Here is a 12,812-nt window from a genome sequence, read left to right as displayed (position 1 = left end):
AAAATTGGCCGCTCTCCCTTACCCTCCCACTGAGCTCTCATGCTGTCAGATGTCCTGCTTCTCTGGAAATGTCACTGCCATTCAAACAGCTTGCCTTTGCAAAGCAGGTGGTTTTGCAATCCCTTTGGAAAGTAACTTGGGAGTGAGGAAAGGAGCAGTTACTAAAAGCGCAGAAGCTCCAGCCTCCTGATCAGGGGGGGAAGGCTTGTGGCTCTCCAGATGTTGTGGACTACAACTCCTATGAGCCTAGGCCAGCATGGCCAATATTCAGGAATGATAGGGGCTGTGGTCCAATGTCTGGAGGGGCACAGGTTCCCCAACCCTATCCTACATGATGCTTGTTCTCAAAACAGGGTTATTTACTCTCTTTGATACCAGTAAAGCAGGCCTTAATGACATTTTATTCCGCATGATCATAGAAGGCAATTCTTTCCCCAATGGCATTGGCATTATGCTCTCTCCTTTAGGATTGTCTCCTAATTCAAGGGTGCAATAGAACAATTCAGTCTGCAGAAACACTTCTGGAATCATTCAAATACGAGCAAAATGCATGTTTCTGTCTTTACCTCTGACGCATTTGGATGTGCTGTTTGTGTAGGAAGCTGATGTGGTGCATCGATCAGTTTTTATTACTGCTTCATATAAGCATCACTCTCACTTTCGCGGCATTCCTGCCGCGGCTGCAAACAGTGCTTTATGATCATTGCATCACCGCTCAACCAAGGCACTTTTTACTGGAGCCATGATGACTTAGCTGATGATTCTGTGACTTCAACTTTTGAAGAGAGACCCTGAATAATCAAACTTGTAATGCCAGAGAAAAGAATGGGGCAACTGGGAGACTTCCCTATGCTAAGTTATCGTTCATTTTGCTTTCTCATTTACAGAGGCTGTAAACTTGGTGACATTTTCCCCGCTGCAATGTTCCTTGTGATGATTTGCTTCCCTGTCTAATATGATGGTATTCTTTGTAATCAGAAGAAAATATTACATTTGTGTGGAAGAAAAAAAAGAACGTGTCTGCTCAAACCACATTCTTTAACAGGGTGGATTTAACTTTCCCCCATTTTATTCTGGACTTTAAGAACATAATAGCCCAGATGGATCAGGGCAGTGGGTCTTTTTGTCTGGAATCATGTTCTCACAGTTGGCAACATAGCTGTCAACTTACAGTTTTGAAAATAAGGGACCAGCAGCCTCGAAAATAAGGGATCAGCCGCCAAAATAAGGGATCAACAATTACTTTGATAAAATACATATTTTGTTGCGTGCAAATGGCTTTAGATACCTATTAGGTCCATAAATTATCATACAGCATATATTCAACACAAAAAAGCAACCATTTGTTGTTGACAAAGGACAGCTGGACATAGAAAGGGCCCCATTACCTTCAGTAGCTTATTTAAGGGACATCATCAATAAGGGACAGCAGCGGGACATGGCGCTGGGATAATGGACTGTCCCGCCAAATAAGGGACGCTTGACAGCTATGGTTGGCAACCAGATGCAGATGAGAAGCCCACAAGCAGGACCTGAATGCCACAGCACTCTAATCTCCTGTGGTATTCAGAAGCATACTGGCTCCCAACAGTGGAGGTAGACCATAGCCATCAGGGTTGTTGATAGCCTTATAGGATAATAGAATTGTAGAGTTCAAATGGACTACTCGGGTCATCTAGTCCAACCCCCTGCAATGCAGGAATCTTTTGCCCAACATGGGGCTTGAACCCATGGCCTTGAGATTAAGAGACTCGTGCTTTACCGACTGAAGCTAATCCTCCATGAATTTGTCTAATCCTCTTTTAGACCCATTCAAGCATTCTCCATTTTTTACTCAAAGCGGGGTTTGGATTTACACTTAGGCATTGGTAGAGTTTGAGTTTTCAGACCTAGTCTTGAAATAGTGCATCTCTGTACCGGCTGCCGCTTATTGATTTTTATTTGCTCCCACTTTATAGTATTATTGCGGCAATGGGTGTTACTGTTGGTTTTAAAGCTGTGTTTTTGTACTCCACCCTTGGGCTACTTGGAATGAAGGGTGGGTAAAAAATAAAAAAAAATAAGCAAATAAAATAGACATGCCATAAAATTCATGAGAAACTAGGTCACCTGAAGGGATCTAAGATGTTGTGGATTCTTACAGCAGCCACATCGTGCAAATAATTTTTTTGCATCCTTGGAAACATGAGGGCAGCATCAGAGTCCATCATATGTTGACCTCCTTTGGACAAACCACTTCCATTTGAATGCCACTGTATGGAGACTGCAAAAAACAAAAAAGTAGCCGTGATCTGACTTATAGTGACTTGGGTTGCAATCTTAACAATGTCCACTTGAAAGTAAGTCCCATTGAATTTAATTGGGTTTCACCCCAGGTAAGTGAAGTTGAGGGACGCAGGTGGCACTGTGGGTTAAACCACAGATCCTAGGACTTGCCAATCAAAAGGTTAGCGGTTCGAATCCCCGTGACAGGGTGAGCTCCCATTGCTCGGTCCCTGCTCCTGCCAACCTAGCAGTTCGAAAGCACATCAAAGTACAAGTAGATAAATAGGTACCGCTCTGGCGGGAATGTAAATGGCGTTTCCATGCGCTGCTTTGGTTTGCCAGAAGCGGCTTAGTCATGCTGGCCACATGACCCAGAAGCTGTACGCCGGCTCCCTTGGCCAATAAAGTAAGATGAGCGCCGCAACCCCAGAGTTGGCCACGACTGGACCTAATGGTCAGGGGTCCCTTTACCTTTACCTTTAAGTGAAGTTGGGATTGCAATCTTAGGCCTTTTAGGCAAAACTATAATTCAACAGGGCTACAGCTTCCTATGTAATATTTGCTCTCTGTGGAGAGAAAGGACTTTGGGGCCTTGTTTTATTTTTCTGTAATTTTGTCATCTACAGAAGGAAGAAACCGAAAGCAACTCATGTAAATGTTTCAGGGGACCTGCACTGTCAGAGATTGGCACAATTGCCTGGATGATCACGCTGAGCGATGCTTTGCATAACTTCATTGATGGGCTAGCCATCGGTGCTTCTTTCACCCTTTCCCTACTTCAAGGAATTAGCACATCTATAGCAATCTTATGTGAAGAGTTTCCTCACGAACTGGGTAAGATGTTTTCCATTAACTCAGCTGGCTGTTAGATGAATGCATTAAGAGAGTTCTCATCAAACAAGAGACAACCAGCAAGTGTTCTGACGCATTGAAATGGAAAAATGAAATGATGGTGTCACTATAATTTTCATACGCACTACCCATGTCTTTTTAATTCTCTTGTGGGGAGTGGTGTGTGTGTGTGTGTGTGTGTGGAATGTATAACAATAATGATAATATTGCTTGTTGACCATTTCCCTGCTTTTCTTTTCCCAGGGGATTTTGTCATCCTTCTTAATGCAGGAATGAGCACTCGGCAGGCCTTGTTTTTCAATTTCATATCAGCATGCTCCTGCTATGTTGGACTAGCTTTCGGTATAGTAGTGGGCAACAACTTTGCTCCAAACATTATCTTTGCAATCGCTGGAGGCATGTTCCTATACATTTCCCTGGCAGATATGGTGAGCTCCTACTATATTGTATGAATACAACGTGTATGTATGAATCAGACCATTTATCCTCATGGAACCACAGTTCTTATATTTGGCTAAGAAGCCAGATAGCCAAACGGTAGTCAGGAGACCTGATCTTTATTGTTGCAACAAGGTTCAAACACACAGAGTAGGAACCCCAAGCATGGGGTTACATGAACTTTTAAGACTTCTCCACCCCCTTCCCATAATACATTTCCAATAGCATCATCAATACATCACAAATTTGTCACAAAGCAGGAGTGGTTGGCATGTAGAAACTCCCACCCACCCACCCACCCACCCACCAGAAGGGGGAATCTTTTATAGCGTGAGGGGCTGCCTTCCCTTGTGGGGAAGCTTCCAGGGGGCACATGCCAGTGGACCAGAGGCAAAAGTGGGCAGATGTGGTACTTACCTTGGTATTTCAGGCTGTGTTTAAGCCACAAACTCCTGGCCAGGTTTCTACCTTCCTCACACACTTTCCCATCCGGGCAAACAAAAAGGATTAATAGTTCCAGGACATAGGCCAGTCAGGCAAAAGGACTAGAGGAGGCTGCAGAACAGGGCCAGTGGTGGCTGTGCCCTGGGGAAAGGTCTAGTGAGAGTCTTGAGGGCCAAAAAGGAAGCCTGTAGGGCCACATTCTTCAGCCTCTCATTCCTGATGTTCTTGAGCCATGGTTTACATGGTTGTGATACAAGATAATACATCTGTGAGAGGAAGTTGCAGTTGAATCACTGCGAGTATCTCAGTAGCGTTAAACTAATTCCTTGTGGGAATTAAGTTTCTTTTAAATACCGACCCTTGGAATGGCGCTCTCTGATGTTGGCACTGCAATCCAGCATATTGCTACACTGCATAAAGTCCATTTAAAGTCAGTATGAATCATGGGTAGGCAAACTAAGGACCAGGGGCCGGATCCGGACCAATCGCCTTCTAAATCCAGCCTGCAGACGGTCCAGGAATCAGCGTGTTTTTACATGAGTAGAATGTGTCCTTTTCTTTAAAATGCATCTCTGGGTTATTTGTGGGGCATAGGAATTTATTCATCCCTGCCCCAAATGTAGTCCGGCTCCCCACAAGGTCTGAGGGACAGTGGACCGGCCTCCTGCTGAAAAAGTTTGCTGACCCCTGATATGACTAATGTGCTGCACACAGGGCCAGCCCTTCCATTGGGCAGGGTGAGAAAGCCACACCAGGAGGCAGATGCTAGGGAGCAGGAAGTAGCAGCAAGGTGTTGGGGGACAGTTCTCTGAGTGCGGCGTACAGCCTGCCCTTCCCCTGTACTGCCTTCAGGTACAGTGCATGCTGCCTTCAGGTACAGTGGAGGTTGCTGACCCATCATCTGTGTTCAAACAACATCCAGCTGTCAGTCCAGTTGGCCTGTGTGAATGGAATGGGAGAGGGTGCCATCTTGTCTTTTGCATCAGGCAGCAAAATGTCTTGGGCCGGTGCAGGATATCAGTCTAAAACTCCAGGGAGTTTGATGAGCAAAATCTGTGGAAGAGACCTCAGCTTTCTCTCCCCCGCCCCGAGCTCTTAGAACATCTACCCTCCCCACCAAGTCACTAAACTGCACTCAAAACTTTGCTTGTTTTAAAATGTTTGGAACAATTAGGTGGTGTGTGCACATGTCTCTCTCTGTGTGTTTTTGGGGTGGGGATGGTGAATTGGTACCCTGAAGGGAAAAGGAGCATCTCGTATAGGTGGATTTGTGAAATATGGACCAAAAGTTCCATTTTAAGAGTCACACATGCAACGTCACCAGAACAAAACAGAAGATCAGTAATGGGAAAGGATGGGAGGAGAAAGCAGTGACTAGGATGGAGAGGACCTATTTGTTGAGAGTTGTTTTTGCCTCCAAATTAGAGACAGATGAACAAACCCAGTACTAAAGTCACTGTGCACTCAATGAGTCCAGTGTTTGCTCTTCCTTCCTTTGGATTGGCATCTTTCTGCATAAAAGAGGAATATAGCTCTGTTGGTTTCTATTTCTGCATTGCAAGGCGTTGGGCTAGATGACCATTGGAGTCCCTTGCAACTCTACAGTTCTGTGATTCTCTGATTGGAACCTCTTCTCTCTTCTAAGGGCAAAGGGCCAGCTAGGAAACTACCATTGCTGTCTATCTCTCTGGCTCTTTTCAGTATTACCATGTTTACACCCCTGTTTTAAAGCCAATAGGTCTACCTTTCTAATCTCTCTGTCTGTAGGTGTCTAGACCGGAACCGTTAATGTTGTGTCTGAACAAAATGTAAATGATGTGTGTGAATGCTCAGTACAGACTCCTGCTTTTCTGCTGAATTCTACCCTGTTCCTCTCTGTCTAGAAACAGGTAGGATTTGTTAGAACTCTTGTTTCTCTCTTCCATCTCTCACTTGCTTATTACAAGCTGATTTGCACTTTAAGCAGGGCAAAGTGGTAGGATTCAGAATGCAAGCAGGAGGACTCATATTTCTGAATAGTCCCCCATGGAAAATATGCTTTCTACATAGAGTAAATTAAGTGCATCTCTGAGAAAACTTTAGCAGAGTTCTTCTGTGTTTCTATAGGTAGGAAGCTTTTTCTATTGAATAATATTACCTCCCACCTGCATTCTGGAATGGTACAGTCTAGCATTTTATCACCTTAGTTCTACAGCCTTAATAGCTACATCATGTGTGGATGGACTAGCCAGTGTTCTGCAACCTTGAGTCTGCAGCTGTTGCTCAACTACAACTCCCATAATCCCTAACCAGATTAGCCTATGATCAGGGATGATGGGAACTAGGAACCCAATGTTGAAGAACCCTGGACTAGACCTCAGAGATGACATGTCAAGAGTACCAAGTGGAAGCATGTTTGTTCTTATTAATTAGATTTCTTATCCACCACGAGGTCCCAGGATGGGTTACAACATTTAAAAAGACAGTATTAAACTCAGTTTAAATAAGTTAAGTTTGAATTGTTTCACATGGTGGCAATTGCAGCTGACCACGTGTAGTGGGAATTGGTGTTCAAGCGAAGGGTGCTCTCCTTCCCTGCACTAGTAGGCAGGTTCTTTGAAGAAAGACTCATCTGGGGGCTGAAGGACAAAGTGCTTCAGCCACCATTCCTGAAGGCACCCAGGGCTTGCCCTACCACTAGGCAGAGGGAGGCAACTGCCTCGGGCAGCAGGTGCTGGAGGGGAGTGGCAGGATCCCACCCCCCAAATCCTCTTGAACCTACTGGCCATTTTGATCCTGCAAAGTGATGGACTGGCCTATGCCCTCTGAGCTAGCATGTCACCTTCAGGAGTAATGCAACACGCTTTCCCACCACCAGTATTGAAGTAAGGCCCAGTCTGCACTCCATATTTCTTACTTACTTCGACAAACCTTTATTAGGCGCTACAAATATAGGCCATCATAAAACACCCATAAGTAAAAATTATAAAATATATACAAATAAACAGCCATGTAAAAATATGCAATAACGAGGATTTTCATTGGAGTTTCTTCCTGCTAAATAGTGCCATTCACCACTCTGAAAGATACTATTGATAGAAACGCAGCCACCCTTGCAGTTAATGTCAGGCAGATAGAATCTGATATTTTCATTGTGTCGTGATGTTAGACTATCCATAAAAGGGGATAGAATGCCTTTGTGTAGCTGGTTGTACAATGGACAGTAGAAAATAATATATTCTACTGTGTCCAGCACATTCAAAAAACATCTGCAATGTCTATCGTTTCTGGGGATGTTTAAATACCTCTCCATTTCAAGCAATATGACACCCCTTTAAACAGCCATGGCTCCCCTTCCCTGAAATCCTGTTTGTTAAGGGTGCTGTGAGTTGTTAGGAGATCCCTATTCCCTTCACAGAGCTACAATTCCCAGAGTCACATAAAATCAATTCCCCTTTGCAGTGAGCTCTGGGAATTCTGGCTCTGTGTGGGGAATACAGGGTCTCCTAACAATTTTCAGCACCCTTAACAATCTACAGTTTCCATGATTCATTGGGAAAGCAACAGCAGTTTAAAGTGGTATAAATACTGCTTTAAATATATCGTGCAGATGGGGCCTAAGACTCACTGTGGGTCCAGTTGATGTCTGCTTGTGGAATAGGGGTTACCAACCAACTTGGCTTTTCCTTCAGAGGGGAAAATGCCCTGAAAAGCTGCAGCCTGAGTAAAAACAATGATTCTGTCATGTATAGTGAAAACATCAAGGGATGGTCTGGTGGCCACTGGGCATATTTCCTCAGATTCCCTAAGGAAGCCAACCAACACACAATTTAAGATTGCAACCCTATGCGCACTTACACTGGAATTGACCTCACTGAATCCAGCGGGGCTTGCTTCTGAGTAAACATGCATAGGATTGTACTGTTAACAGAACATGGGGAAATCCTGAAATGGTTATTTGCAGTAGCATACTGAGAACAAAACTTTGTTTACAGTTATCTCTTCATTGGACAATGATCATTGTGTGTTGATTGATTAAAGTGGCTAAGCCTATGCAAGACATTGCATCTCAAGGGGGGTGGGAGAGAAAAGACTTTGAATCTCAAGGATGCTGAAGGAGGTGCTTGATTGATCTCCAAGAGAATGTTAACTGTTGACCTCTCCTAGGAAGGGTCAGCATTCAGAGCTGAGAGTGCTTTTGAGCCTTAAAGCCTGAAGTGGGTGAGTCATAGCTACAATGTTCAGAAGCCCTCCAAGAAGCTGTTTGGGGTTGAAAATAGACCCAAAGAGACTGTGGGTGATGCAGACAGGTGCTACTCATGTACCAAAAGGCCTTGTTTTCACCAAGGACTAGATTAGCCACAAGTCTCTAGGGAAAATGATGGTCAGCTGATTTAAGGTCACCAGTAAGAAAAACAAATGTTATATTAAAAACATATAAAGTAGGGGTTCCCAAACTGCAGACCATGGACCATCAGTGGTCTGTGAGCTTCATCTAGGTGGTCTGTGGTCTGTCATATTGATTTTTAATGGTCTTTTAATCCCTTGGCCTACCAATGAAGACTGCCCCTTTCTCAGCTGTGGCATGCAAAAGAAGGACTAAGTCCACCCTCTTGTTCACTGCCTTCCTTTTAAGAACTGGAGTCCTTGTGCCTGTAATTATTTTAGGAAAAACAAGATATGTAGCTGTCTCAAGGGAACATCTAGCTTGGCTCCAAGGTTGCTGAATAAATTCATGGCTGTGAATCTGTCTGAAATGGGACTTTGTGTCTCCCGGCTCCATCTTCTGGATGGACCATGGTAGTTCTGGCAATAGATGAGCAACCCACCCACTCTTCCCTGGTTTCAAGGTCTCTTCAAGCTAGATCTGGATATAGCTGCCCATTACTTTGACCTGTTACTGACAAGGAGGACTGTGTTGTTTTTTTTTACTCCCTGAGTTGTGAAGGTAGAGGCAGTATGACTCTGAGTACCAAAATCAAAAGTAGAAAAGAGTGCTTGGCCTGCTTGAGAGCTTCACATGGGTGTATATGATTGGCCACTGTGAGGACAGGATGCTGGACAAGGTGGACGTTTGCTCTGATCCAGCAAGCCTCTTCTCATGCTCCTAAACAAGGATTTTTAAAATATTGTTATTGAACAATGAAGATGGCTTAGTTCATCCTTATTATTAGTTTTGTGGAAGAAATTTTAGCTGCATTGGGAGATGATGGCAGTAATGGCTGTCTTCTCCCTCTGAGGTTCCATCCCTAGAAAATTAAATTGTGTTGGGATTGGAAAGGTGTTTTCAGAGAGCTAGTTTTTGTATTACTTAAGTTTCAGAGGGCTTTGAAAACTTTGAACTTGATCCTACCTCATCTTTGATAAGCAGCCAGCACAGCAATTTTGTTGATCTGTGTTTGTAAGCACTTTGCAGAAGCAGAAGGTTCCCCCCCCTCCAGTGTCTTTGAATTAATTTCCAAGGAGAGTGTGCTGCAGTAATAAATTGGCAAGTTAGTGGTAGAGATGCATTTACCTGTCAGGTTAGAAGTGGCTTCTGTGGGCTTTTTCATTGCATTGTGTTCTTTTTTCTTCTGTTTGAATTTCTGGATGATGTGTCTTGGTAAACTGTATTTATCTTGATCATAGAATCTAGTGCAAAATGTCTTACGGTTTCATTAAAGTTCTATAATTCACAGCTCTGTTTTTCTTCTGAAAGAAATCAGTTCCCCTGATTTTGTAGAAAAAGTAGGATAGCATTGAACTTTATTATATTATTTATTATAATATTTTATTATTATTTCTTCACTACATTTATATGCCACTTTTTCTTCCAAAGAGCTCAAGGCAGTGTACATGCTTCTCCTCTCCCCTATTTTATGCTCACAAAAAACCTGTGAGGTAGGTTAGGCTGAGAGACAGTGACACACCCAAGGTTGCCCTGCAGTTTTCATGGCTGAGTGGAGATTTGTACCCTTGTCTCCCAGAGTCCCAGTGCTCTAACCTTTGCAACACACTGACTTTTATTATCCACTCTTCACCCTTAGAAACAGGGCACATCACAGCCATTGGCAACACAACATTTTTATTTTTATTTAAATATTGTTCATCCCCTTTTCCAAGAGACTGTGATAGTTTATGATATATATTTATTCCATGCTATCTTCACCACACAGGGCAGTCTAGAGATTGGAAAGCTAGTACAGTGGTACCTTGGAAGTCGAACAGAATCCATTCCGGAAGTCGGTTCGACTTCCAAAATGTTCGGAAACCAAAGCGCGGCTTCCAATTGGCTGCAGGAAGCTCCTGCAGCCAATCGGAAGCTGTGGACGTCACGTTGGACCTTTGGGTTCCAAAGAACATCCGCATACCAGAACACTCACTTCTGGGTTTGTGGTGTTTGGGAGCCAAAACGTTCAACTTGCAAGGCGTTTGGGATCCAAGGTATGGCTGTATTTGCCATGCTTCAGCAGAGGGACAAATTTTTCACTGTAGTGGGGAATACCCCAGGTGACCCGTGTGTCTGCTCAGTCCACTGATCTGATGGTGCTGAAGGTTGATTGGGAACTTCAAGGTTCCTCAACCTCTCCATTACTTTCAGTATTTCCATAGCTTTAAACCAAACTTCTGGACAGCCTTTCAAATAGATGGAGGACTTACACCCCTTCAGAACAAAAGGCTGCCCTCTAAAGTAGAACACACAGCTACCCTGAAGAGGAATAATCTGGTTTCTTAGCAGTTGCAGGCAGAAAATAGTCAGGGAAACAGGAGATGCCTGGGTCAGCACTGGGCAGGCAAGTTGCCCTCTCCAGCCACAGCAACAGCCCATGACAGTGCTACTACTAGACAATTAGCAAACATCTGTTTGCATCTGCTGGTTGATTGTCCTGCAGCAGTGTTTCCTACTTGCAAACTACAGCTGCTATCAGGTCTGCCCCTCTCTGTTGCTTAGCCCACCTATATGAAAGGGTGCCTGTACATTGCATAGACTTAAACTGCAAATTACTGAGAAGCTCCCCTGCACAAGTTCCATTTAAGTGAATGGGCATTGCACAAGATGGATGTGAGCCCACCCCTGAAACTTACAAAGAGAGGCTCAGCTGAGGAGGAAGCAATTTCCAGTGTTCCTTTCTTGGTGAAGTAATCTCTTGGACACAACACCCAGATCGTTGCCGCTCCAGCAGCTTAGGAGCCCAACCCAATCTTATACAGTAATGTAACATAAATCAATGCATGCATTAAAAAAAAGCACCACGAAATTCTAATGTAGCATGTTGTTCCACCAGATGGCAACACTTACCTAAAAACTTCCTTCCTTCTGCCTCCTCTAGTTCCCAGAGATGAATGATATGCTGAGAGAAAAAGTGACCGGAAGAAAAACAGATCTAGTCTTCTTCCTGATCCAAAATGCTGGGTTGCTCACAGGGTTTGCTGCGATTCTGCTGATCACGGTGTACGCAGGAGAAATTGAACTGGAATAATGCAATGTTGGAGATGTGATAATGAAGACACTTAGTAAATTAAAAATGGAAGAACTCTTGAACTCCATAAAAGGGACTTTGGAAGTTATAAAGGATTTGATCTGACATCCCATTTTCTTTGGAACGAATACCTTTGGTTTTTGTGTCAGCATGATAATAATCACTTGTGCCGCATAAAGTCTTCAACATGTGGGCACTCCAGTACCTGTGGGATTTTCCTCTGCCTTCAAGAATTGTGCCGTTAACTTCAGCACATACCTTCCTATGCATCACAAAGAGCCCTGGATAGTTTTAATTGAGAAGTCACCTATACCATTTTATACAGAAAGTATTGCATACACTTTAAGAAGCATCCAGCAGCAGCGACATCTGCAAGATGATTCAGGCTAAAACAAATACGACTTCGTTTACAAGGAACTTTTTACAGAAGATCCACGGCCACATTTCTAACTGTGATACAAATGGTTTCAAAATAGCTTTAGACTTTTCCTCCTTTGGGGGCAGATTGTTATTATTTTTTTAAAAAAATATACTTGCTTTAGTACATTTGCATAAATAATGCAAAGATTCCAATTACCAATTAACACTGGATTAATTATACCACTTAGTGCTTTTGATCACTCTCTTTCAAGGTACTGTGGGCTTTATTTTGAGAAGCACATTTTTTATTAAGTGATGTTAAAATTTCAACTTTATTATGTGCGTCATGCTTAAAAGGCTCTGGCCTTATATATAGATATATATATATATTAAAAGAGAACAAAAATCAACCATTTTAACATTACAATAGCTATTTCAAGTTTTTGCTTTGATTTTTGTTGCAAATCAACCAGGCAATGCTGATGCCACAGTGTTTGACGAATTGCATGCCTCGGCGTGTCCTAGTCTGGTAGTTCCTTCTGACTATAGAACCCCTGTCTGTTAATTGCTCCTACTGCCATAGGAACTTTACATAAACTTCAGCGAAGAATGCTGCTCCACTAATAGATTAAGCTGAATTGGGGAGGCTGCAGGTGTTAAAGTTCCATATACTGTATTTTTCAGTGTATATGACTATATTTTTTCCTAAATTTTTGAAGTTTAAAATAAGGGGTTGTCTTATACATGGATAGTGTATAGTACATTTTCTTAATTTTGGGTCCCAAAAAATAGGGGGCATCTTATACACAGAAAAATATGGTAAGTATTAAATGTTCAGCCTGGAGTGTTATTGCACTCATGTCCTGCTTGCAGGCTCCACAGAAGGACCTGACTCTTAGTCTGACTCAGTGGGTCTCTTATGGTCTTATGGATCTTATGGTCTATGAATTTGGGACATGATTTAAGGATGCATTGCTTTTCTGCATGGTCATACATAACTGCCTTTGAACACAA

General features: G+C 43.1%; 1 protein-coding gene across 2 annotated transcripts in view; it reads left to right on the top strand.

Moving 5' to 3' along the window:
• Positions 1–12,225, top strand: part of SLC39A8 (solute carrier family 39 member 8) — a 33,582-nt gene extending 21,357 nt beyond the window's left edge. Inside the window, exons 7-10 of one of the 2 annotated variants that reach the window (XR_003708275.2) lie at positions 2,892–3,099; positions 3,361–3,545; positions 5,767–5,888; positions 11,289–11,426. Coding sequence is in view for 1 of the 2 variants with exons in the window: in XM_028744344.2 (XP_028600177.2) it covers positions 2,892–3,099; positions 3,361–3,545; positions 11,289–11,438 (543 nt within the window). In the remaining variant the exon portion in view is untranslated. Of the gene's footprint in view, positions 1–2,891; positions 3,100–3,360; positions 3,546–5,766; positions 5,889–11,288 lie in introns of both variants that reach the window. The other variant, XM_028744344.2, reaches the window with a different exon arrangement.
• Positions 12,226–12,812: the final 587 nt, after the last annotated feature.

Source organism: Podarcis muralis, chromosome 9 (genome assembly GCF_964188315.1).
Source record: "Podarcis muralis chromosome 9, rPodMur119.hap1.1, whole genome shotgun sequence".
NCBI lineage: Eukaryota > Metazoa > Chordata > Lepidosauria > Squamata > Lacertidae > Podarcis > Podarcis muralis.
Note: the sequence above shows the minus strand (reverse complement) of the source record. Positions and strands in the feature narration are given on the sequence as shown.